The sequence below is a fragment of the Ammospiza nelsoni genome, chromosome 1 (genome assembly GCF_027579445.1).
Source record: "Ammospiza nelsoni isolate bAmmNel1 chromosome 1, bAmmNel1.pri, whole genome shotgun sequence".
NCBI lineage: Eukaryota > Metazoa > Chordata > Aves > Passeriformes > Passerellidae > Ammospiza > Ammospiza nelsoni.
This window is the reverse complement of record NC_080633.1, coordinates 20,934,921-20,961,175: the sequence shown is the minus strand read 5'-3', so window position 1 is coordinate 20,961,175 and position 26,255 is coordinate 20,934,921. Positions and strand designations below refer to the sequence as shown.

The 26,255-nt window shown below is 38.5% G+C and overlaps 1 protein-coding gene across 1 annotated transcript in view; it reads left to right on the top strand.

Annotated features, from left to right (window-relative positions):
* Positions 1 to 21,820, top strand: part of LOC132084709 (macrophage mannose receptor 1-like) — a 31,204-nt gene extending 9,384 nt beyond the window's left edge. Inside the window, exons 10-30 of the mRNA XM_059489957.1 lie at positions 126 to 241; positions 1,068 to 1,216; positions 1,642 to 1,844; positions 2,216 to 2,337; positions 3,091 to 3,178; positions 3,885 to 4,029; positions 4,486 to 4,521; positions 4,610 to 4,779; positions 5,635 to 5,702; positions 7,316 to 7,416; positions 8,669 to 8,811; positions 9,744 to 9,858; positions 11,128 to 11,276; positions 12,777 to 12,879; positions 13,683 to 13,915; positions 15,349 to 15,514; positions 16,491 to 16,643; positions 16,888 to 17,004; positions 17,717 to 17,884; positions 19,805 to 19,846; positions 20,246 to 21,820. Coding sequence (XP_059345940.1) covers positions 126 to 241; positions 1,068 to 1,216; positions 1,642 to 1,844; positions 2,216 to 2,337; positions 3,091 to 3,178; positions 3,885 to 4,029; positions 4,486 to 4,521; positions 4,610 to 4,779; positions 5,635 to 5,702; positions 7,316 to 7,416; positions 8,669 to 8,811; positions 9,744 to 9,858; positions 11,128 to 11,276; positions 12,777 to 12,879; positions 13,683 to 13,915; positions 15,349 to 15,514; positions 16,491 to 16,643; positions 16,888 to 17,004; positions 17,717 to 17,884; positions 19,805 to 19,846; positions 20,246 to 20,487 — 2,829 coding nt within the window. The 3' untranslated portion in view covers positions 20,488 to 21,820. The remainder of the gene's footprint in view (positions 1 to 125; positions 242 to 1,067; positions 1,217 to 1,641; positions 1,845 to 2,215; positions 2,338 to 3,090; positions 3,179 to 3,884; positions 4,030 to 4,485; positions 4,522 to 4,609; positions 4,780 to 5,634; positions 5,703 to 7,315; positions 7,417 to 8,668; positions 8,812 to 9,743; positions 9,859 to 11,127; positions 11,277 to 12,776; positions 12,880 to 13,682; positions 13,916 to 15,348; positions 15,515 to 16,490; positions 16,644 to 16,887; positions 17,005 to 17,716; positions 17,885 to 19,804; positions 19,847 to 20,245) is intronic.
* The last annotated feature ends 4,435 nt before the right edge of the window (positions 21,821 to 26,255 follow it).

Genomic DNA, 26,255 nt, shown 5'->3' with positions numbered 1-26,255 from the left:
CTTGGTTCCTTTCATGGCCTTTGGGATTAGTTATGACTCGGGTGTGGTACTAGTGTGGCTTTTGGAAGTGCTCAAAGCCGTGGAATCTGACAGCCTCTCTGCACATCTCTGTTCTACAATGACAGGGCTGGATGAAGCATGGCTTTTACTGCTACTCCTTGGTGCAGCTGCCAACAACATTTTCAGGTGCAAAAAAAGTTTGTGAAGAAAACAAAGGTTACCTAGCTACTGTAAGAGACAGGTATGGAAACATAATTCTTGTCCTGTAACATGTGTAACCAGGATGGAAGAATTAAATAGAAATTTCTTCTTACGTAGAAGGTATTCATAATGTCTGTTTAGTGTAACACCTCTCTTTTCCAGGAAAATTTAAGGTAGAGCTGATCAAGTATTACATAATACATCAGGGTCTTTAGGGTCATCAATACAAACATTCAGGCTATTGCTACTACACTTACACTGTTGTTGCCTATGGGAATTAAAAAATTGGGTCACCTGCACAACAACCCCAGATTGACAGGTTGTTTTCAAACTTTTTGAATTAAAATAGACAGATAAACATGGAACTATTTATTTCTCTTGGGTTCAAGCTTTTCAGCCTTTTATTTATTTCTTTGCAACAGCCAGATCTGGAAGAATTTTAGAATAAAAATAGATTTTTTCTCCCCACAGTAATAAGATTTAAAGATCTAGAACTTATCATACAGCTCAGTAAAATACTGTAGCTCTTATTTGTACAGAATGAGAAATATATGCATTACCTTAAGTATTATTTGTCTTGTGTTCATTGCACAGTATAAAAGGTAAATAGAATCATCTTAAATTCTAGATATAGTTTACATTGGAAAATATAAGGGAAAAATTATTTTGTATGATAATTAGAACTATAAAATGAAGACAATTACCCTTGCTTCATTTCGTATATATTGATAAGTCACCTTAAATTTACCAGATTTGCTACCATGTACTGTTTGAACATCCAACGTCCAACAACATCCCCTCTGCTGTTTTCAATGAATAAATTCTAATAAAATGTGATACAACAGTTTGGTGCTTACTCTTTGCAGATATGAACAAGCTTTTCTGACCTCCATAATTGGATTCAAACCAGAAAAATACTTCTGGATTGGTCTTTCAGATGTGGAAGAACAGGGGACATTCAAGTGGGATAATGGAGATCCCGTCAGCTTCACTCACTGGAATGTGGGAATGCCTGGTAAGTGCCATAGGGGCCATTGAGGTCCTGCTCTGGGGAATGACAAGGTGAGGGTTTGAAAGCTAAAAAGTGGTTTAGAAACTCTCTGTCATAAAGCAGCAGAAAGGGTAATGCTGCTTTCTATTTATGCTAAAGAGACAGATCAGGGATTGTGGTAACTCTTGCTAGAAGATCACTTGGGACTGCATGTCTGTTGGTATCATTAGGTTTTTTGTTGTTTGATGGGTATTTTTAAGTAACTCCTAGCATAACATAAAATAAAGTTACATTACAAAAATCTTTTAATGATTAATAGGAAGGAATATGAGCTTTTGTGAGCTACTGGTATCCAAACACAGCGGGAACAGGTTACTCTTAAATAAGCAGCAGATATTTTGAGAAGATGTAGTAATCAATAAGATTTAACAACTTTATGTCTCATGAAGGAGAGGAGACAGGCTGCGTGGCCATGGCAACAGGACGTTCAGCTGGATTATGGGATATTTTGAACTGTGAAGAGACAAACACATTTCTCTGCAAGCAGCTGGTGGAGGGAATCACTCCACCTCCTCCTCCTCCAACAACATCCCCTCTCCTGTTTTGCCCAGAGGGATGGCAGTCTGTTTCTAAGAGCAGCTTCTGCTTCAAAGTAGGTATTCCATTTCTGAATGCAAGTGTTTGCCATTTCAATAAGAATATATTTTGTTCATGCATGGAAGGTAGATTTTACCCTGCCTATTTGACAGTCTGTGGTAACATGTCTCCAGCCATCCCCAAGAGGTATGGCTGGGAAATGTTGGAAAACGTTGTATGTGTATGAAGTTTGAAATCACAGGAACTCTGCGATGACAGGAAAAGCAATAATCAAATTTGATAGACAACCATAGGTCGAATGGTTGAACAATTAAATAGTCAGTAATAGAATGAGACCAGAAAATCAGAAGCAAGACAGAAGACCATATTTGTGTTTTTAAATATCTGTAATATCCAATACAGTATTTAATTGCCCGCTTTCTATAGATTTTTCACGGAGGAAGGGAAAAAATGCAAACGTGGTTTGAAGCAAGAGATTTTTGCAGAACTATTGGAGGAGATCTTGCATGCATCCACAGTGAAGAAGAACAAAACCTGATAGCTAGACTGTAAGTATCTGCAAAGTCCATCATTTAAGTAGAAGAAGAAAAAAAATTTAAAAATGCCGCTCTTAAAGACATGAAGGATTTCTGATGATCAGTTTCTGCTTTACAAAGATGGTGTAAATGGTGGCAGGAAAAAAATGGGTAAAAAGAGGTGAGTGAAAAAGTTTTCTTGACACACCTCTGGGAAGCTGGTGCTATGCACTAAAGTTGCCTAAACATAGACAAAATTGAAAGAAGAATCATCAAAATTGATTTTAACTGAAGTTAATTCAAAGAGATAAAACAGATTATCTTATCTCATTTGTAGCTGATCAGTAGATAAAATACTCTTGATTAAAAGAATGTTTTGTGCTGGTTTCCTACCTTAAGTAAGGGGGGAAATTGGAAGACTAAGAAAAGCCTGACCTATTGATATGCTTGTATACATGTTTAAATCAAATCCATGAGTGCAGGCAGGTCTGAATTTGAATGCCTAAGCTACTTAGTGGAACCAAGACCTTTAAATATATTTTCTTTTATCTCAGTTTTTGTGCACTCATGGCTTTTGTGATCTTTCCCATAAAGTTCTGTGTTTCACTGCTTCCTGGCACATGTAGTGCCAGGCTGTTTTTCCCCCCATGACAATTGAATTATTACTTTATATGATTGTCTCAAATTATCCTTAGAGTATCATGTTTGCTGACAATAATATAAAGCTGTACATTACCCTTCTCTGTTTCATGGTGTGTCTGATTCTCTCTATTTGTAATCATTCAGAGACAGAGGTTATATTCACTATTCTTACTGGATGGGTTTAAGTGCCTTGGACTCTGACAGTGGATTTACATGGAGTGATGGCTCACCAGTGAGTAAATAATTTGTTATTCTAGCTTTTTGACTCTTTCTTTTTTGTCTCTCTTGGTAGAAAGCTCTCATAATTCCTATATAAAATACAGGTAACCTTAAGTCTTTAGCACCTGATTCCTTTGTAGGAATTAGTGTAAAATCTTCTAATAGTTCATAGTTGTAGATAAAAGTACAGCATTTACGGTAATGAAAGGTGATGGAGTCTAGCTCCTGTTTCAAGCAAGTCTGATTGGTCTAATCTCTATATTCCCATTCATCATTTGCTGTAATAAATAATTTTGTACATCTACACCAGCTCAGCTTTGCTGCCCTCTTTGGCTGAAGTGAATCAAGATCTGCCAGGCTCAAGGCCATGGCAGCACCAATGGATTGTCTTGGGTTGGAACCAATGGATTGTCTTGGGTTGGAACATCTGAGCAGGACAAACAACCCAGAAATCAGAGCACAGGTTCCTTTTTAGAGCTTGACAGGAGAACATCAACTCTCCTGGTAACAAATGGGACAAGAACTTATGATTTACTAACATGGCTTATAACCACATAGATTAATGATTGTTCTATTCAAGTGTCATGCACTTCTCCTTAAAAGGTCTGGCATTACAAAATAAGATGAACCATGAAATCAAATGAAGTACATTCTTCTTTAACAGAATGATTGTATCCTCTTAAAAAGAAAATACTAACAAAGCTTTGTTTTCCCTACAGGTAAATTTTGAAAAATGGTCACATGGAGAACCAAACAATTATGATGGGAATGAAAAATGTGGTGTGTTTACTGGCTATCTCAATATGAACTGGAACGATTTATTTTGTGAACACATGCTGGACTTTGCTTGCCAAATTAAAAAAGGTAAGATAACTTAGTCTCTTTAGCAACTTTTAGAGGTAGATGAGAACATCCTTCCCAGGTCAGATCACACTGTCTACATGTGTTAGAGACAGCTGTGCCATCAATCACAATAAAACAGTTTATATATATAATTTCAGTATAGGCAGTTGAAAAGTATTGATTAATCCATGAAATATACTGGCAGGTTTGGAAGGTATATAGAGTATGTTGGGGAAGAGAAACACAACAGCCTAAAGTTGGGCAGTTTCTGTAAGCTTAACTTATGATGAGCTCTAACATGTTGTTTGCTGAATGTAGCCCTTTTTTTTCAGATATTCTGAGAAATTCTGTGACAAAAATAAGCATATACTGAGTAATCCTTAGGATTATTTGTAATTAAAATGCTGATTACTGAATAAATATAATTGAGAGAGAGCTGAGAAACATAATATACTAAAATATTGATTTATATTGCAGGAACCTCACCGAAACCAGAGCCTAATTCCACATTCAGTAAGTCTTCTGCATCCAATGAAAACAATTTAATTAACATGTAATGAAGTTAATTTCTATTACAGGTAATTTATGTTTTCATTTGCAGATTATGAATATGCTGTCGGTGAAGATGACTGGATAATGTACAAACACAAGGAATACTACTTCAGCAGAGAAGCAAAGTCTATGGAAAGAGCCAGAGACTTTTGCAAGAAGAATGGTGGTGACCTTGTTGTTATTGAGAGTGAAACTGAAAAAAATTTTCTTTGGAAATATGTAAGAAACATGTTTGTTTGAAAAATGCACCATTTTCGGGGAACTGAGGCACATTTTTTTCATCTGGTTTGGGAAATATTAGAAAGTTGTCCCCATCATAAAAAAAAAAAATCAGTCCACCTTTCATCCTTTCATTGGCTTGTCTACTTAAAAGCTTTATTATAATAGTTATTTTAATAACTTGCTATACATAGACAAATTCTCAGGGTGCAACTTTCAAAGACTTTGCTCTGTTTAACTGAAAGCTGCAATTACTAATTATGTTTTTTTTTTTAACTCATTCTTTTCACAGAATTCAATAACAGCTCTTTGTCAAAGTAGATCTCATATTGGCAGCAAAAGGTTTGAGTTAGGATATTGTCTTATAGCAAAGGAATGGCCTGGTGATGATATACTGCTTTGGAATAAAATAAAATCAAATTTTATTACATTCTTTCCTCCACATAACTAAGTACAAACCCCCATGATTAACTGGGAGCCTTTCAGCAAATTCTCACAATGTTTCCTAAAATTCTCAAAAATATTGCTATAAGCCTGCTTAAGAGGTCATTCTTGCCTTCTTAACGTAGCCTTTTCTCTCCATTTCTTTTTAAGAGAATTTGCACCTTTTTTTTTGGTTGTTGCTTTGTTTTTTTTTTTTTCTGTTAGGTTTTTTTTTAAATTTCCCCTAGTTATATACTGAAAATTAGCGGAAAATTTTGCATTTTGCAGTTTGGGCACATAATTCCAGCAAATCCCTGCACATTACATACTATGCAATTGAGCAACAGAAACTACAGCATTTTTGGAACTTTTTAAAAATTTCATTTGAAATTTGTTTTATTACAGCTAAATAAATTTGTTTGTTTGTTTTAGATTTTCTATAAAGACTGGGGGAACAACTTCTACATTGGCTTAAGTGTGAGCCTTGACAGAACATTCCGGTAAGTAAAAACAAATTAATTTTGTCAGACTCATAATATATTCACATTTAACAAGGTTGGCTCTAGGAGACAATTGAAATCCAATGACTAACACAACCTGTAGACAGGTTTATGTCCTCACATAAGGTTTTCAAATGGGATTCTGCTCCTCAGCAAAGCACTTCATGCAGCATATTTCCACTATCAATTTTTACCTCTTTTGGTTCTTTACCCTGCTTTCATGTTCTGAGGCCAAGTTGTTGTATCACGGTAAGTGAGGCGTCATCCTCTTTTATTTGGTTGGAGGTCTTCAGCATATTTCAGACAGTACTTGTAGGCATTACTTTACATTGAAATGATCAAAGAAAAAAAACCCTAGAAACCTGCAGTGAGAAGCACCAAAGTAGTTTTTAGAGGTGAAATATCAATCCTGGAGAGCTCTTGTTTGGTTTTTCAGATGGTTTTACTCTCAGAGTTCAGGGCAGGACAGCTTCAGGTGACATGGAGTCGCTACTCCTCTACAAACGCTTTTGGAAACAAAGTGCGCTGGAATTATCTTAAACGTCCCCTGGAGCCTTGGATGTGTTGCAGACATGTCTCCTGTGGCATTCTTCTCTTCCACTGCAACTTTTTCTAGTGCATTATTCTGGGATTCAAAGCTTGGTCAGATGAGTCTCAGCCTCTTCATTTTAGTCTTTCTTCTGTTGTCACAGGTTGTCTTTGTTGGCAAACCACAGAGACTCTTTAGTCTCAGCTCCTGGAGATTCTGCTTTCTACATCACATTCACTGCTCAGATGATGGTTGTTTTCCCAGTCCTCCCTTGTTCCCTCACTAGTTTCATTCTCTTCCCGGTTGGATGAAGGTGCCACTGTTTTCTGTGTATTCTTTCTCCTGGTTTTTCTAATTTGACTCAGGAGGTTTGCAAGCAGCTAGGCATCCAGGTGGACTCCTAATCTGTAATTTACTTCCAAAAGCATGCAAGTACTTACTCAGTCTCCAAAATTGGAAAAACATTGAATTGTCCAGGAGGTGTTACTGCCTGAAGATTGTCAGTCTTGTCTGATTCATCATTTGACTTCCAGCACACTGATGCCTTTTCACTTTTTTCTTGGCCGCTTTTTGAAAATAAACTTGTGAATCATCAAACTAAGAATCAATTGATGCATAATTGGAAAAAAGAGCAAATAGGTAAATAACATTAAAGATTTCCTATGCTTAACAAAATGCTTCCAGGGGACTCCCAGTATATGGTTCAAGACCCTTTCTTACCCTACAAGAATTTATATTATTGCTTTTCACCCAGGAAAATAGCTCAAGTGTCTGTTTCTGTGCTCCAGAGAAATCCAGGTCAAGTCCTTGACTTGTGCATTTCCAGCACTCTATCAGTGTTTAGAGACCAAGACAAGTTGGGACCACCAGTGAAGATGATTTGTTCAGACCTGGTCTGAGTCAACACTGTAGGCAGTTGATATGAAAATATTGGAAGGTCTTGGTTTCCTTTTAACAGAGAAAAACATGTGTTTTTAAGCTATGATACACAAAACTTACAATACAAAACTCAAATGTATCCTTTGCAAAGAAATATTGACTAATTCAACTTAGAATTATAATTCCCTCAAATTACTTCTTTCAGGTGGATGGATGGAACATCAGTGAACTATGTTGCCTGGGCTCCAAATGAACCCAACTTTGCAAATAATGATGAAAACTGTGTGGTCATGTATACCCATACAGGTGGGTGCTGTAACAACATTCAATCTGCAGAATGTGCCTTAGGCCTGGGAGGGCTGTGTGGGCAGGGCTGGGTGGGTTATCATACTGAGCAGGCTGATGTTTCATAATGTTCAAAAAGCAAAGGAAAATGAATTGTAGTCTCTTCATTATATAGATACTTTAAAAAAAATGGAACTCTATGTAGTTAACACCTGCAATTTTGTAAGAAAATTTCTAAGTGAATAAATCAGGTAAGTATAAGACAATTGGCAGATAGAGTCAGTATTTTTTCTCCTCTTACCTCTGTCCATTTTATGCCCACCTCCCCAGGATATTAACTATCTGCTTTCATTTGTGCAGTTCCTAAAAAATGAGGGTTTGGCCATGGCTTAGATTATTATTTTTAAGCAATGTTATACAAGATTTTAATTAAAAGAAAATTTAATATTCTTTAATATCTATTAATACAGAGAACTGGAAGCAATTGTGTTTATACTAGCCAAGAACTTAGTCCTTTTTTTTGGATCAGTAAATCTCTTCTACTTTTAAACATTTCTGGTCTCAAAATCTATAGCTGAGGTGATTTTCCAAGGTTCTCTTAGAGGTGAATGGAAGGATATGGACACTTTTGGGGAGTAAATATTATGTCCTGTTTTGGAAACCTTCTTTCAGATATGATGAGTCATATCCTTAACTTTTTTGAATTAAAATGGCAATATCTCCATTAAACATTAGGGGTGGAAAATTCTGCTGTAGGTAGTTACTTGTAAACGTCTGCAGCCAATGAAACATATCTAATTTTCTTATTCATTCCTGATCTGTAAAATGGGGATGATGATGTTAATGTTATCATCTTAAACCTCACTCCAATAGGCAGAAAATATACCAGAAAACTCTAGGAGTGTGAGAAGCTCAGGTAGGAAGGTACCCTGGACTGAGTGCCTTATATATAGACAGAGCGATTCCAGAGACTTTACAGATCTCAAAGGATTTAAGCATTTGACCTAAAACTCCCCTCTGTTAATGCAATGGTTTTGAAATATTGAAATATCTCTGTTTCTAGACAAATTATTTATATTCTAAATTTTGCTGGAAACGTGAATATTTTGAAGAAACAGACATACAACAAGTTATTGTTCCTAGGGGAGAGAAACACAAATGCTGCAACCAGTTTTGCTTCCTACAATAGATTTTCTTTAGGAAAGGACACTTTTAATTTCAGTCTTGTTTGCATTTTTTGTTTTGTTTTGTTCTAATTCTAATTTGCTTTCAGGTACATGGAATGATATCAACTGTGGCAGTGTTGAGTTATTCATCTGTGAAAGGCTTAACAACACTGTTCGTCCAACTGTTGCTCCCACCTCACCACCACCAAAGGGTGGGTGTACGGAAGACTGGCTCCTCTTTGATAACAAGGTGCAGTATGAAATGCCAATATATGGTATTCTTAACAGAGCAGAATGAAAAAAATCTTTGAATCAATTTTTCAATTTTAGCAGGGTTTTTAGTTATCACAAATTTGGTTGAGCAAAAATATTTCAGCTTGATAGAGATCCTTTGTTTGAGATCACTGGCTGTTGTCTTCCTTTCCCTTCTCTCTCCCAGTCCTGAGGAAAGGTCACAAATGCAGTGTCTTCCATTTCATGCTGCTATCTCAAGCTAAAATCTCTCTCTGGTCCTCTTCTCCTGGAAGAGGGGCTTCATGGTCTTTTTCCCTGGACTCTTCACTAAGTATTTATACACCACTTCTGCCCACCTTCCATTTTCCACAATTTTCCACAAACTAACTGCTTGACTTTTCAGTTGCATGCTTTAGGTAGCACATTTGGGTTGCACGACTCTGACAAAGCAGTCTAATGACTTAAACCTCATAAGATCATATTACAAGAAATGATAAATTCATGGTTTTCTTTACAATGTCAGAATAATTTTCTTTCTGTGATTTTCGTGTGAGAACCAAATCCTGTTTAACAAATAGGACAACAGAAGATGAGATACTTTGCTTCAATAACACATCTTATCCTTTTTCTTTTCTGAAGTCTTCTTCAACATTCTTCTCATGGTCACATGCCAGAATTATGCTCAGAAGGTTTAATGCAATTTCTGCTGAGATCTGACATATCCCTTCTTTTAGATATATGCCAAAATATTGGGTTTTATACTCATTTTCTAGTACAGGTCTTCTCTGTCATTTAAACCTAAAGACACGCTAGAAAGTACTGCTAAATCAGCTAACCTCCCCTTTTACATAAAATATCCAGTTTATTTTGTTTGCTACAAACAGAGATGTTTTCATCAGAAATTAAAACAGCATCTAGATTCAGATTTGGCACACTTCTCTTTTTCAGTGTTTTAAAGTCTTTGGCTTTAATGAAAATGAGACATTGACATGGCATGCTGCACGAAACAACTGCATTGATCTTGGAGGAAATCTGGCTACTATATCAAAAAAGGAAGAGCAAGGTATAATGTACCAATGTTTTGACAATGATGACACTTCATTAATTTCTGATAAAAAGATTTAAAAATATGTTAGAGCTTCTGCCATATATGCAGTTATTTATTCCATATCAACACAAATTTATGCTGAATGAGAAATTGCACCTTTGGAAAAATGCTTGCACAGGTTTTAGTGTCTTGATTAAATCCTAAAGTCATAGTTTGGAGGTTAATATAGGACATACTCCTGAAATATATTTTTTTTTTTAATTAGAGTCTTGTCATATAATTAAATGTCCCCCCCTTTTTTTTAAAGAAACTAGCTGATCCTTGAGGTGACATCCATCTCTGGCGGAACGTCACCTCATAGATTCCACCTCTGGTAGAATGTATGGTTCTATGATTCTATGCCCAAATGGCACAGAAAAGGAGTAATATCCAAACCCAAATCACTGGGCACGTAGCTGCTGAGCAGATGCTGTGGGTGCCAGTGGAGGACATATCCTCAGGCAGCAGAGGGCTCCAGTGCTGGAGTCCCAGCCTCCCACTGTTCCCCTTTTCTGCTGCACCTCAGCACCTGCTGCTCTTGCTGCTCAGCATGTTGCAAATGTTTTAAGAGGCCTCATGTTTGCTTGGGAGATGTGCTGCCTCAGGTCCTGAGGGATGCACGTGGATCTCCTACCTCACTCCATCAGTGCTAGTGTTTTAAATGTCTTTTTTTGTAGCAGAGGAAGGAGATTATTTCAGTGGAAAGACAGTCTTGGTAGGAATTAAGGAGAGCAGCATCTGGTATTCCACAAATTCATACATACTTGGTAAATACATACTTGGTTACTAAGTAAGGTTTATTTTGTGTTATACCTGTTTAGAAATTAAGTTATTACATTCAGGATAAAAAAGAATTAACCAAAGAAGGAGAGGGAGTGCACACTCAGTGGACTCAATTTCTATGTGCCAAGGCTTAGTATACTCATGTTAATTTCTGTAATATATTAGAACATTTTCCATGCTTCCTCAGATGAGGAACAACATAGAAGAGTGTACAAATAAATTCCTGTTTCATTAAAAATTTGCCGATCCTTGAATTTGTATACACTTTTTTCCAATTTTAACTTCATATGATTGATGTTAAATATCCATTAATATATATAAATTTTATTTTTGTCATGAGATTGACACCTTATAATTAAGAAAAAACTCATCATCCTGGTTTCAGGCACTCCAAAGTGTGTAGCACTGGGGAAGAGTGCATCCAGTTTCCTTCCTTATACCATTTTTCTTTTTTCCCTTCAGCTTTCCTTATGTCCCTCTTAAAAAATGCTGCAACTGATGCTTGGATTGGGCTGAACGACATAAATCAGGAGCACACATACTTGTGGACAGATGGAAGCCCAGTAGACTATACAAACTGGGCCAAAGGTTCCCGAAGTTATTATAGCATGGTAAGCATCAATTTCTGTTTGTCACTTAAACATTACAGCTTTGGTAGATGAGCAAAATGTATACAGCTACAACTGTATATCTGTCTTTTCCTTTATGAAGATTTTTACTTGTCTCATTGCTTTTTAAAAGCAGAGTATCAGTGTAGAAGATGTATATACACACTTTTTTTCAGCTTCTGTATTTGTCCTGGCTCTGTATGAGCCCAGACAGAGGTTTGGAAGAATTGTGCAAAACTCAGACATGTGAGCAATTTCCCTCATTTACCATGATTCATCGGGATATTCAAATTAACTATATAATTTTGGGATGCAGTTAGTGTTATTTAGATTTGATGAAAATACTCAGATAATTACATGCATTGACATTTCTTGGCACTGGGTCTGTCAAGATAAATGCATTGAATGAAATACTCAAAAGAGGGAGTCTGGGTTTTCCTTTCTAATTTTTATCTTCCCCTAATCTTCATTTTGAAAAAATCCTTTCTCTATGCATTGAAACTTCTGGCATCTCTATACCTTTTGTGTGTAATTATAAGACAAAACATAGTGTTACTCAGTAATTGTGAAATAGCCAAGGTAAAATACTGCCCAATACTATTGTTTCTATACCCCTGTGCTAGCTCTACCAAGTTTCTTTCTTTTCATTAAGAATATTGCTTCACTTTCAGTTAAAATGGAAAAAGGTTCTTGAGGTCCAGCTATCACCAGGCTAGAGCTGGGTTTTGGAGTCTCCAGGGCTTCCCCATCTCACACATGCCTGTGCTTCCTGCAGAAGGCTGTGACCATTCCCCTCCAGAAATCACTGGACAGACAACTTCTGCCTCTTGCAGACAAGACCTGGGCTTGTGCCAGAAGGGGGTTTGGAGGTAGCACAAGGTTAAACTGAGGCAAGGGGGGGACAGCTACTGCCTCCTCCTGCAGGAGGCCAAGCCAAATCTTCTCATGCTGTGGGAGGAGAGGAGGAGGGTAAAGGGTCTGAAGTGCAGCAGAAAGGGTGTGGGAGTTTCTTCAACAAAAGGAGAAACTGCCTCTACATTACTGCACTGTGATGACCACTTTGCTTCCTAGTCCTGAACTGGGGCAGAAGGAGGAATTCAGCCCTCCAGGTAAGCTTCAGTGATGAGGAGTAATTCCCCACAACTTCCAGGAAAGCAGCAGCAGACCTGTGGGCCAGCCCCAGCACACACATGGAACCCACGCAGGCACACACATTCAGGGCCACGCACAGAGCCATGTACACCCAGGAGGCCCAGACACATCCTCCTGCCTCTGTGCTCTGCTTTGCAACTCCCTCCATCATCCAAGGGCAGACTTGCCTGGGGCTGAGTTGCATAGGCTTATTGCCATACAATGTGTCTGACCATTGGTTTATGAGTTTTATGAACTTCATATTATTCCTCTGTATGTGCTTGTATGTGATGCATGAGTCTGTGTATCCAGAAACAGGAATGCTTCCTACCTACCCACATTTTTTTCTTGTTAATCTCACTTGTCTTGGAGGATGATTGTGTCTTTTTGATGAAGAACCCTATTGAACAGGCAGGGAAATGGAAGGATGAAGGGTGTAAAGCAAGCAAAAGTTACATCTGCCAAAAAAGTTCTGGTAAGTTTTCTTTCACACTTTCTAATAGACCTGATTTATTGTGGTAATTTCAAACTGATGCTAAAAGTGACTTTCCTGTAATTCTGCCCTAACCTAATTGAAATTAATGACAGTATCACATGCATTATGGGCCGTTTTAACAAGATGATCACACATTTTATTTCTTTGGAGAAAATCTCTTAATTTTTTTCTATTTCAAAAACTAGACCAGCAAATAACAACATCAACAACAACAACAAAATAGAACTATGTATCATCATGTAGTTTACTACTTTTAGCAATCAAAGGTGGCTGAGTGAATTGTCTTTACATCTTCAAAACTGGAATTTTTAATGGCATACTAAAAACACTGCAAGTTCTTTATTTTTTTAAAACTGCCCTGCTTGATTTCCTTTACATTCTTTCTCAGACAATTTCAGCAGCAGCAGTCACATCCCTCTGCTTGCTCATGCTGTGTTTATCATACCCTGTTCCTTGTAAGAAATACAACAAATGCCAATATATAATGGAAAAATTGAAGGAATTGTTCCCTTTAATGCCCTGCATGTGGTACAATATGATTTAGGTAGGTCTGTGCTTAAAAGGTGTATTTCTGGGCATGATGATAGTGGTAAAAAGTGATTCTGACAAGTATTAGAAAACTTTGTCACAGTTCATGAACATGTGGCTTTCATCACTGCAGGGATTTTTGGATATATTTTAATTTGTTATTGCAGTTTCACTTAATTCCAGTATACTAGATCTTCTCTCAGGGTTATGAGTCTGAGCCAATACAGATTTTTGGGTTCTTTTGCTTGTTACAGACCCCAAACTGCCGCACTCGCAACCCACAGATCCAGCGTTTGGCTTTAACAATTATGGTGATGACCGCTACGAAGTCATCAACTACAAAATGAGCTGGGAAAAAGCAGAGAAGAACTGCAGGGACCAGTCTGCAGAACTGGCCAGTATCCTGGATCCTTATGCTGAATCTTTCCTGTGGTTACAAATACTAAAGCACGGGGAGCCTGTATGGATTGGCCTTAACAGCAACATAGTGAGTCCAACCCAATTGCTTGTGACAGTCATAGCATTGCCTTAGATGAACTATTGGTCAGATCCATGGATGTGTGACAGGAATCAAAATCTTGCAGAGGTTCCTGACTTCCCTCCACTTGAGGGGTGTTACACATCTAGATGTTTGTCCATTGTGTAAACAAGAACTGCCACAGCCCACACTTCAAAGACCTGAGTGGCTTCAGTGATAAAAGCAGCAATGAAGCTCTCACTTCCTCTTCCATGGTCTACCACATGTTCCTGTGGTGGAGCAGTGCTTTCTGAAGGTACACTGTGGAGCACACCAAAGGAAAAAATGGGATAAAAATAGTTCTTTCTTTGTGAGTTCAAGTTTTTGTTTCAATTCACAGCCCAGCAGTACAAGAGTTCATGCTGGGCAATAGTGGAAAGAGCAGGGCTCTGGCAATGAGGACTCCTTAGGCTGGCTTTTGGAGCTGCAGCTTGTGCCTTGTGTAAAACTGCCAACAAACTCAGCTAAGAGTGGAAAGATCTGAAATGGAAAGCATCAACAGAGGCATGTAAAAAAAGAACACAGATAAATAAAGTGTAGCTAGATATTTTTGGAATTGAAGCTGAGCAGAAATCATGTGGAGAGAGGTAGAGCAAGAGCATGGTGGGACACAGGTCTGAGATAGGGCACAGGTGCTGCACCTTAGTGAGAGCACTGGGGAACTGGGATTAGTCAGGAATCTGGAATGAAACGTGGCCAAGGGTCTCAAAGCAGACAGGTAAGGAAATGGCACAAAGAACACGATGGTAGGAAGGATCTAGGATGCACAGGATGGGGTAGCAGAAGCCATGGGTGTGACTAATGTCAGTTATCCTCCTCAAACACTGGTGAAATCCACTGACAAAATACATGCTTAGCTCATCTCTGGTAGCTGGCCCATGCAAGACCCACAAACTGACCACAAGCCCTGTTAATATGGGTGGCAGAGTTCTGTGGTTCAGCCCCAAGGAAAGCCTCATTAGTTTTCTCTCTTCAGTGAAACCTCAGATTTTCCTCTTTGCTTTCTAAATACCTAGAGAAGCCTGTGTTAGAGGAATAGTTTCTCTGCAATCTGTATTTGATCTGTATGTATATGTGGACTCATTTGAAGAAATCTTCATCTATATATTCACATTTATTACCTCAAGACCCTTTGCCCACTTAGGGCATGAGACAAATGGTGAGAATTGAATAATGTAGGCTGCATGCTAAACATCTGTAGGACCACAGATGTGGCTCACCTACCACCTGCTGTGGAGAGTGGGAGTATGGAACAGTTTCTTATATATTCATTACATAATCTTGTGCAAGAAACCACGATTCTCATTTTTTCCCCAACTTTTGCATGCATTCAAGTGCAATCTTAATGTTCTTCCAATCTAATTCTTGTATGTGACATAATCATAATTTTGATTTGCTTTTAGACTGGTGGCCAATATGTATGGTCAGATAGAAGGAGGAGCAGGTATCTTAACTGGGGCAGTGGAGAACCAAATAAAAACAAGGCCTGTGTCTATTTAGATGTGGATGGTTTTTGGAAGACAGCATCTTGCAATGAAACATTTCCATCCCTCTGTAAGCAATCCAGTGGTAAGTTCTGAATTGGACAAATGTGTTTTGGGAGGTTGGAATTTGAGTTAATGTCTTTATTTGGATTTAGATTCTCCACATATGCAAAGGTTGTAATAAACAGTGTATGCCTTGTGATAAACTCTTACTTTTTTAAGGAGTAGATCCAGTCTGATCCAGTCTGTCTTGTGTGATTTCCAGACACATCATTTCACAGACCAGCCAACAAATGCACATCATAAAAACAGCTGCAATATTTCATGCCACATGCCATAGTGCATCCATGGTTTGTCAAGAACTACAGAATCAATCAACTTTAGCCTAACTATAAATATATTAACGATATACTTTCACATTTTAAAGTATCTTTTGAAATATTGTGAGTTAAGAAACTTCTGCCAGCGTAGGATCCAAATGAATTAGTTTGTTGTTTCTGCCCAAATACATCAGTGCTCAAATATTGCATGTAATTTTCAAACATGTTACAAATTATATATGAAAATAATAATTTCTGCATCATAATTCACAACAAATTTTATTCTAATTTAAGCTCTGTTTTGGCTTTAATCAGGTGATGCAATAGGCTATAAATTCTGCTTTTATGTTGATTAGGCTGTATGATGCACAAGGGCATGAATAGACAACTTCTCTGACTTTTCTAGAAACTGGCTAGACACAAGCCACAGAGTTGTGTTGAGATCCCTTATGTATGCTGACTCATTCCTCATTCTGTTTCACAAATTTTAGGTAAAAATTGGAGTGTTGAAGACAATTGCAATTATGTTAGCCTCCTTTAGCAGACTGGAGAACCAGCTCCAACCAGGATAGTTTATTACTAGTTTGTCAAGCTTAATTCAGTATTTTATAATGAGTTGAATCTATGGGATATTCCTTTTCCTGGAATAAATGTCATATTTGTAGGGCTGATGTGTGGTCCAGGAGTAAATATTTCCCTTAGGTTTTAAAACTCCACTGAACCTGTGTTTCTTCCTAACAGAGTTAATCCCTAGCGAGCCACCTCAGCTTCCTGGGAAGTGCCCTGAACCGAAGCGTGGTAGATCCTGGATTCCCTTCCGTGGGCACTGTTACTATGTTCACACCACTTCTGAGGAAAGTTGGCCTGATGCTTCCATGATGTGTATTCAGATGGGTACGTGCTCTTTTTTAATAAGGATATTTTACAGTTTGTATGTTTGTTTTTTTAATCCAGAACCAAATTATAATACTTAATGTGTGCATCAATTATAAGCTGCAACTAGTTTAAATTTATTATCAAGCATTTTTACTATATGGCAATGCTGATCATGAAGCATGTAATGATTTTTTACTGAGATAATTAATTTATAATGAAAAATCTCACTGAAATTGTATGTAATCTTTAATTGAATTTTTAGGTGCCTCTCTGGTTTCCATAGAAGATTCGGCTGAAATGAATTTTCTCTTACTTTACTTGTCTCCAATTGCAAGTGACTTCAGAAAGTTTTGGATAGGATTGTTCAAAAATATTGATGGTAATTATTTCACAATGCATACTGAGATGAAAATACTGAGTAAACAGAGGGAATACTGAGCACTACTAACACACTGGGAGGGAGGTGCAGCTGCAGGAGAGGGACAGAGGAAGTGGCACTGAGGCAGCTGGATATACCAGGATGTGCTGCCACAAAAACCTGTGCAGAGGCAGGGAAGATAGCTATTATTCCTAATTGATGAGAGACGCATGACAGTCAGCAGATGAGATGATTAAAGAGAGAGCTAATTCAATTTGCAAAGATAATTAATTAATCCTGCTCTAATAAAGTAGTTATTTGCAGATCTTGAATATGCACATAAAGAAACTCTCCTGAGCATTCTGTATGCTGGCACTGCTGATACTGGCTTTACAGGTGCTCTGCTTTCCTTAAGGTTCCCAGGCACAGTCTGGGGTGCAGGCTCCAGCTAAAGGTCCCTGGGAAGCTGGACAGGTCGTCCATACATCAGTGACAGCTGTGGACACTAATGAAGTAAATTTTGTGAGCATTTGCATTTGGTACACTCCCACCTGAAAAGTGCTGGGTGTTAAAAGAGTGAGAAATAAGTGCTTTAGAGTGAGAAATAGGTGCTCTGTGATACCAATTTAATAAATTAAAAAATCCCAAATCTGATCTGATCTGTCATTGTGAGCAGTAGACTAGGAGTTATTCTCCACTTCATTCACTCACTAGGTACTACATTTGATTTTAGGAGAATGGATATGGATGGACAGAAGTGCAGTAGAATATGTCAACTGGGAGAAAGGAGAGCCTACAGTACTTTTTGATGAACACTGTGTTGACATGGATGTCTTAAGTGGAACCTGGAGGACCTATTACTGCTCTGTTGACCAGAATTTTATTTGCAAAATCCCCAAAAGTAAGTTTTGAATTTCTGTGCTTTGAGTTATTTACAAAGAAGTGGTTGATGCACATCAGGCCGTCAGTGTTTAGGCAGTGAGTACACTTCATGCATTGATGCTGATGCATGTGCATCTAAATGAAAGACAAGAGTAGTTTCTGTTTAAAATGGTGAGAAATAATGTTGGAGAATAATCTGAGTCACTGTTCCCTCCCCTCAGTTTAAAAGCATTGACTTCTGGGCATTTACTGGGCCCTGGGGTAGGGAAGGACAAGTAATCTGCTGAGAATGCAGAGAAGATTCATGGATATTATGGTTAGAGTGCAAGGAGCAGTAGATGATGAGTAGATGATTAAACTAGAGAGTGCTGAGAAGAAAAGCAGATACTCTCCTGATGGGTAAGCTGAGGGGAAGCAGTGCAAAGTCACTGAGCTCCTGCAGAGAGAAGGTGGGTGCTGCTGGTGGGGACAGTGCTACCATGGGGAATTGTGCTGGGATCTGCTGGATGAGCAAGAAGAAAGCATCAGAGGGTGGGCAGTGGGGCCCAATTCCTTTCTCTGCTGACAGGGGCACAGTGAGACATGTCAGGACAATCAAACAGCGTGGTATGCTTCATTGTAATGGGTACTTGTGGCCCTGTGGTGTTTTAGATGACAGCTGATAAGGCATCTGGGTGTCACAGGCTGGGGCGAGTACTTCCCCAGCAGTACTGCATAAAATGTGGAGGATGTAAATCTGCACACGTGCAGCTGTCGTGGTCAATGTTTGCACACAACAGCTGGGAGACAGTGTGGAATAGGTCACATTTGCTACTGGCAAGCAGATCCACCACACAAATGTAATTCTGCCTATGGATCTTCACATGTTGGTGGGTTGGCAATGGAGTCATCCATGAACTTCTTAGGGCCCAGCCAGTCAGATCAACAGGCAATTAACTGAATCATACCCTCCAAGCAATGGAGGGAGGAAAAGGAATCTGCCTAAAAATACAGCTAAAGTGCTGAGTACAACTGTGCTTTTCATTTTTGCTAATGTTAAAACTGGAATTCTTTAGTGTGAAGTGTTAAGCCTTACACTGTGGAAAAGTAAAAACTTTGAACACAATCTACCTTACATAAAAAGTGGTCAAAGCAATGAATGACGACAGTTAGTATTGAGGTTTTCTTCTCTTACAAATATTTTTAGTGAGTATATTTCATGGATTCAGCATCATTTGTCAAAACACATTTTCATATATTTTTTCATGTGCACATACTTTGTTCAGCTCTGGGGCCCCCAGCACAAGAAAAACTCAACTAGATTATTTTTAAACCATTTGAAATAACCTACTTTTAAAATAGCCTACTCAGCTTGGTACAGTGAAGGACTTTGAAGGTGATCTGAGGGTTGGAGCATCTCCCATATGATCAGAGGCTGGGGGAGCGGGGGTTGTTTAGTCTGGAGTGGAGAAGAGTCCAGGAAAACTCTTTATAGGTACATAAATTATAGCACTTTCCAGTTCCTAATGGGGGCCCACAAGAGAGCTGGAGAGGGACTTTTTCAAGAGCGTGTAGTGACAAGACAAGGGACTTTAAAATAAAAATGAGTATGTTCACATTGCATATTAGGAGGAAATTCTTTAATCTGAAGGTGATGAGCAACTGGGACAGGTTGTCCAGAGAAGTTCTGGATACCCAGCCCTGGAAAGGTTGGGTAGGGGTTGGTGAGAAACTTGGTGTCTGGAAGGTGTCCCTGTCCAGGGCAGGGGCTTGGAACTCAATGATCTTTAAAGCTCTTTCCAACCCAAACCATTCTATGATTCTGTGATTATTTAAAAGAAAAAATTTTAAAATTTTAACTTTGTGTTATGAACAAAAAGCAAAAATTATGTATGCCGAATTTATTTCATTGAACTCTTGCTTTCAAACTGTATAATATACATATTTCTTAATTTTGAAGTTGCTGAAGTTGAGCCAACCCATGATTCATCTGGCAATAATGGTAAGTTTCTTTCTTTTGACCCAAATAAACAGAAATTTCAATAGGTTTATAGGCATTCATTATTTATAAGTGGAATTTCCTCCAGAAATTTTCATTTAAATACCCATTTAACTGTTATGATTATTTTATTTTAAATCTGTTTAAAATCAGAGCACTTCTCTCAAACTGGATGTCTTCTTTGTTTCCTGACAAGTTGTATATGTAGTACAACATAACGTTCCTTAGAAGAGATTGAGCCAAATTTTGCATTATTTAGATGGAACATGCATCAATTTTAACTGCTATTATGATTGTTCAGGACTTTTGTTTTAACTCAGTTTCTTACTTAGAGAGATATTTATTGTATGCAACAGCACTCTCTGGGCATCTGTAGCAATTGTTGTGTTTTGTCTTCTACAGCATCCAGAAACGAAGCTCCTGCTGCTTCATCATCCAGTGGTTTAGGTGGGATGATTTTTGTACTGGTCTTCCTTCTGCTGGCTGGCACTGGCCTCACATTGTATTGTTTCTATAAAAGAAGACGTGATCGACAAATGTTTGCAGCTGGGTTTGACAATGCCATATACCGTGGTGACATTGGAACTCATGAATCAAATTGTCTTGTGACCAATATTGAAGAAAATGAGCAGGCAACAATTTAATAGGTGGGGTAATCTTGGGCTTGATTTTGAAAAGAATTAAAGTGTTGGCATACATAAGAATCCTTAAGGAAAAGGAAAGCAATTTTCTCCTGTGTAAATTCTATTTAATTTTGCATGGGGTGCTTCTTGCTTTCTCTACTAGCAGGAACAAGCAAACTTGCCAGCCAGACACAGAGATCTGCTCACAAACTTTAGTACCTGGGAGGGTTGCTGAGCTTTCACACAGACCTGGAGCTCTGTTGTGTCAGCCAACACCCAGGCAGCTCCAGCCACCACGCACATCCAGCATCATCTGTAGGCACAAGAACTGTGTTCATATATTCAGTTGTGCGAATATAGTCCTTAGCATGTTCCAAAAAGTTTATCCAGACCTGTAGGTACCCTGAAAGTGTCCTGTTGATGTCCAGCACAGACTGGCAGAATTGCACAGGTAGGACAGGATGTCCAAGCTCACCCCTAGCAGATCCCTGTTTGAAGCAAGACCAGGTCCTAGCCTCAGCCAGGCAACTGCTCCAGAGCTGTGGGTCCATGTCTTCTCTTTGCTACTGAGGCACCACAGAAACTCTTTGTGTTGCCCATAATATCAGAATTAACACAATTTCCTCCTCTGTTTATGACTGATGAAAGCACAGTGTAAATTGTATTTCTTCTGCTGTAGTTCTGTAACATATGCATTGAAAAACAACTGTGATGAGAGGTGGGAATGTATTGTGAATATAGTTGTTTATCATAAACAGTCAAGTAGTTTAAACAGTCAAGTAGGGATCCCAAAGGATGCTGCAAAAGGGCAGGAAGGAAAGAGAAATTATACTTAATTCACACCTGAACATTGGCATAAAAAGTATTCTTGATATCTCCAATGCCAATGTAGATTTCATAAATTTTCAGGCCATTTTGTCAACGCCTAATGAAACTTACCTTTAGAAAGTATTTTCTAATTTCTAACCAAATTCACCCTGTGCAAGTCTGTTTTAAACCTTTGAGTCTCATTCTAGACTTCCATCATGATGGAGCTTATGGCATTGCATCTTATACTGGTCTACTGGTATAATTCTCAGGCTTCATAAACCTTAAAATAGGCTTGCATACAGGTGTTTTTAATTTTCCCCTTCCGAGCATCTTTCATGCCAAATGCAAACAACCAAATGGCTCAAAGCTCTTAGTGCAGTGGATGGCCTTATTTAATTTGATAGTTTTTGATATTTTAATCTTTTTACAGGTTTTAATTGTGTTTAAGTTAAAATATTTTGTGTGTGTATGAAAAATATGTAAATAAGTTTTTATTCTGCGTTGGTTCACTAAATGGGAATTAAAAGGCTGATTCTAAGTAAAAGTGTGTGTCTCTTCTTAAACAGAAAAATTTATTGTGACAGTGTTCACAGGGGTTCTTGGATGAGGGGAGAGACGAGAATGTTGACTCCATGTTCAGAAGGCTTGATTTATTATTTTATGATATATATATTACATTATAACTATACTAAAAAGAAGTAGCAGGAAAGGTTTCCTCTTATGGCTAGCTAAGAATAGAAAAGAAAAGAATGATAACAAAAGGCAGCTCTCTCAGTCTCTGTCCAAGACAGCTCAGTCCTTGATTCGCCATTAATTATAAACATCCAAGATGGGCCAATCACAGGTGGACCTGTTGCATTCCACAGCAGCAGATAATCATTGTTTACATTTTGCTGCTGAAAATTCTCAGCTTCAGCAGGAAAAATCCTAAGCAAGGATTTTCACAAAAATATGTCTGCAACAATTTATCATAACAGAAAAAAAGAGAAAGGAGGGATGGAGCTCTTAAATTTTTATGCACAAATGAGCATCCACTTTTCCTAGTCTACCATGGTCTTAAATGTTCCTTACCAATCTGTGAAACTGTCTCATTGCTTCTTTATCTGTAACATTTGAAGGTTTTACTTGTCTAATAAAAGTGTTGTAATTTAAGCTGGTCTGCACTAGTAGTTTCTGAGACGGATTTTATATGTTGATAGCCCTTTCATATCTCCTCTCAATATTTGCTGATAGCAACTCTGGCTCTTCCTTCTGCATTTCACTGACTGCATCTTCCAGGTCTCTCATCCCTTCTGCTGTTCCCTTCTGGACTCCATGCTGTGGTATGTAGGTCCTTCTGATAGTGCCCTGCACCAGTAGATAAGATATTTCAGCTGAGATCCTTGCAGCACTGAGCAGATTAAAAAGATTTAATCTATCCTAGTAACACCTTTGATTAAGGAGCCTTTTGTCTGGCTTGTCTGAATTGGTTCCACAGGATGCATAATTTTGGATAAAGTGGCTACCAGAAAACAATAGGCCAAACCCAGGAAATATGCCTAATGAGAATTTAATTAGTGAAAGTTTCCAAGGACTCATAAGCCTTAGCAGTCCTGTTGCATTTGTGAGAATTGAACCCAGAGTTCACCAGGTCTGTACAGAGTTTCTAGTGCCCATGAGCATCAGCAGAGAGAGGATTCTGTATACTGGATATACAGAATTATATAGAGGATTCTGACCATACTGGAGACAGAAGTGGCTGGTGCCTGGTGTTGAAAAGTAAGACTCTCTAAGGAAGTTTGCAGACATCTCCTGAGAATTATCTGGAGTGCCAGTATGGCTTTTTGAAACTGAGTGTATAGCTGGGATTAGTTTCAGAATATTGGTCCAACCAATATTGATCATTGCCTGTGAACTCTGTGAGTGAATAAGTGAATTTGCTATGTGAATATTTACCTGCTTGTTATTAGAGGAGCTTATTCTATTCATAATAACAGCTTGTTAGAGAAAAACCCAAACAAACAGAACAACTTGTTTTAAGAAACCCAGTTTATGATCTGCATTTCTTCCCTATCAGTGAAGCAGGAATTTACAAGTTTAGTTTTCCATACATCCTAATTTGATGGATTTTCTTCTCAAATTTCATGGTTACTTGTAGATTTTTTTATTACAAATTATTCTCCTGCAGCTAGATTCCTGAAAGAAAGCTGTCAAGAATGCTCATCAGGCAAGACAGGTCCAGTACAGTTTACAGACTACTTGTATGGAGGTGGGAAAGAGGTACTCATCAAATGCTTGGACACAGAATTTAGTGGTAAAAGCAATCTTTCCACCAGGCCAAGGAACCTTTGCTGTTACACTGCTGTAAACAGAAATGTGGGAAACACAATTTGTCAACTTGTCCTCCTTCCACATGGATTCTGGATTTGGTCTTACATGCAACAAAATATCATTTGCAAAATGCCTCTCCAAAGATGTTGGCACCGACTTTCTCAGTTGCTTGCCCTTGTTTTCTCTACATGAGGATGGTACTTTAGAGAGAATGTCCTGCCTTTTTTCACCTATTTTCATTATTTCCCTAGCCTGTAACATGGATGAAAAAGTAATTGTTTCTCTACTTGAACTTACTATAATGTAAGAAGTAGTAACTGCCTCTAAGGAAGGAAAAAGCTGTGGAAAAATTCACCATTGTAACTTTCTCTAAGGTCAGACAGTGATAGAGCCATGGTAGACACATATACAAGGAAGAATGGAGCATCCTTCTCCTCCAAAAAAATACCAGTTTACAGAGAAAATTTGCTAATATCAGTTTCAGTGCCTATTAGATTCAGGCCCCTGGCTAAACATGAGTCTAAAAAGAAACTGTTGAACTACAAGTCTTTACTTTTGTAATTTATTTTCTGAAACTAGGGGACTGAAAAAGGAAGTGAAGAGTAATTTGGAGCAAAAGGTAAGGAAGTTCTACAAATACAAAGAGAATAGATAGATAGATGTGAAATGAGCTAGTGCCTTCAGGCCAGATTCCAGTGGGCAAGAGGCAGATTTTCCGGGGTCAATGGGAAAGGTGCAAAGTGCTCCATAAGCAGAACGTTGTCCCGGTGTCACTGCATCCGGACAGAGGAAGAGTTAGTGTTCATTTTGTCCCTTCACAGCTGCGTCCTTATCTAACATATCCAGCTTTCTGGGCACAAGTTTTTGCTGTGCACAACTATTCACTATCTGTTGTATAATCTTTTGAAGGAGTTGGTTAGTGTTTTAAGGATGTGGTTAGAGGTTCTGATTCCTCTGAGGAAATATTTGCTCTCATTTCTGGAGAAAGCACACAGTGCAACCATTATGCTGGCTTTTAACCCAGACTATAGATCTAGACATCTAGATGAAATCCATCTCACCTACTCTAAGAAATGACTGACATAATTTTATGTTGATAGTTGATAATCAGGACTATATGTGGAGGACTTGCAGTTGTTTTGTTGCCCACCAGAAGAGGCAAATTATGACAAAGAGGCTCTAGACATATGAGGGAATAATATCAGGAACTGGAGGAAAAAAAATTGTGCAGTGCGAAACATTGACTGAGGCTGGTAAGAGGATGGCAAACAAAAATACAATGCAAAGTGTCCAAACGAAGGAGATTGAAGGGAAAGGTTGAACTAGAAATGAAGGAGTTTGAATTGAGCCAGAAGTGCTGACCATTCCTAGGAGAGACAGGCGAGGCTGAGCATGGCAAAGCAGAGATCTAGGAAATGCAGATCCTGCAGGGAAAAGTGCAGGAGGATGAGACTTCTGGTTGTGGGGAAGGAATAGAGGGTTGAACATACTTTGCATATGAGAATTAAGAAAAAAAGCTGATGTACCTAAAGTGAACTATTGCCTCAGGAACACTGTTCAGACCAGGAAAGAGAGTGTGTGTGTGAGCATGGGGAAAGGCTGGAGAGTGTAAGATCTTTGTATTTTTGTTCCTATTTGCCTGGCTATTCTTGTGTTCTTTGGAAAGGCCACAGCTGGGTATCAGAGCCAGGGCATTTCTGGCTCCTGATGTCTTTCACAGGGCAGACCCATCTAGAAAAATGAGGTGATGGTTTCTTTCTTGAGAGTGGTGAGTGTGCAAAGGATGTGGCTGATGCTTCAGAGCATCAGGCTAGAGTGCAGAGGTCGGGAGGGAACCTGGGGTTTTCCTAAGAGGAACAGAAAGTGGACCTGTGGGGAAGCCTCCGGGGCAGTGGAAAGGAAGAGGTTTTTGTTAGAGTGCTACAGAGGAACTGTGTGGGTTGTTTTGCAACCCAAGAAGCCACTGAGAGAAAGCTTACAGCAAGCACTTTCTCTGCAAAGTTACTGTGAAAAGTGGAGACGTTTGTTTTTAAACATCTTGTTAGAGAACAAACACCCCCTGCTGCTCGTTGCCTCTGCCACAAGTTCAGTTTGGAGAAAAGGTGCTAATATTTCAACCTGCTGGATCTGTCCCCCTTGGCGTTCACGCTCAGTGGGTGCTGAGAAACGAGAACAAAAGTCAAAAGAAAAGGTATATTAGCCTGTAATTAGTGATGGGAGTGAGGGGGGTGAATAATCTGTCAAATGGGATAGTAAAAATGAGGCTCGATTACACATCTCCCATCTGCCCAAGGATTTCTCCTCCACTCCACATGTTTTAGAGAGACAATGTTTTATTTTTTTAAATCCTAGGCAGTGGGAATAGTACAGAACAGAACTTTTCTCCTAATAATAGTGCTTTTCATTTCAGAGCTACCACACAGAGATGTTCATGCTTGTCAGGCTGCTTTTGAAAGTAAGCTTCTGTCCAAGGCACCGCTTGCTTTGTACATGGACTTAATCATACATTTAAAAGTGTACAAAATTTAGGGTCTATTCAGAGTTAAATCCATTTCCAACAAAATTTTAACAGGAAGTGGGAAATTAGAAATGTGCAACCTCCTTATATTGCAAAGATAACAAAAGCCTGGAAGAGACCATTTATCTTCTTGACTGTTTATTTGCCAAAG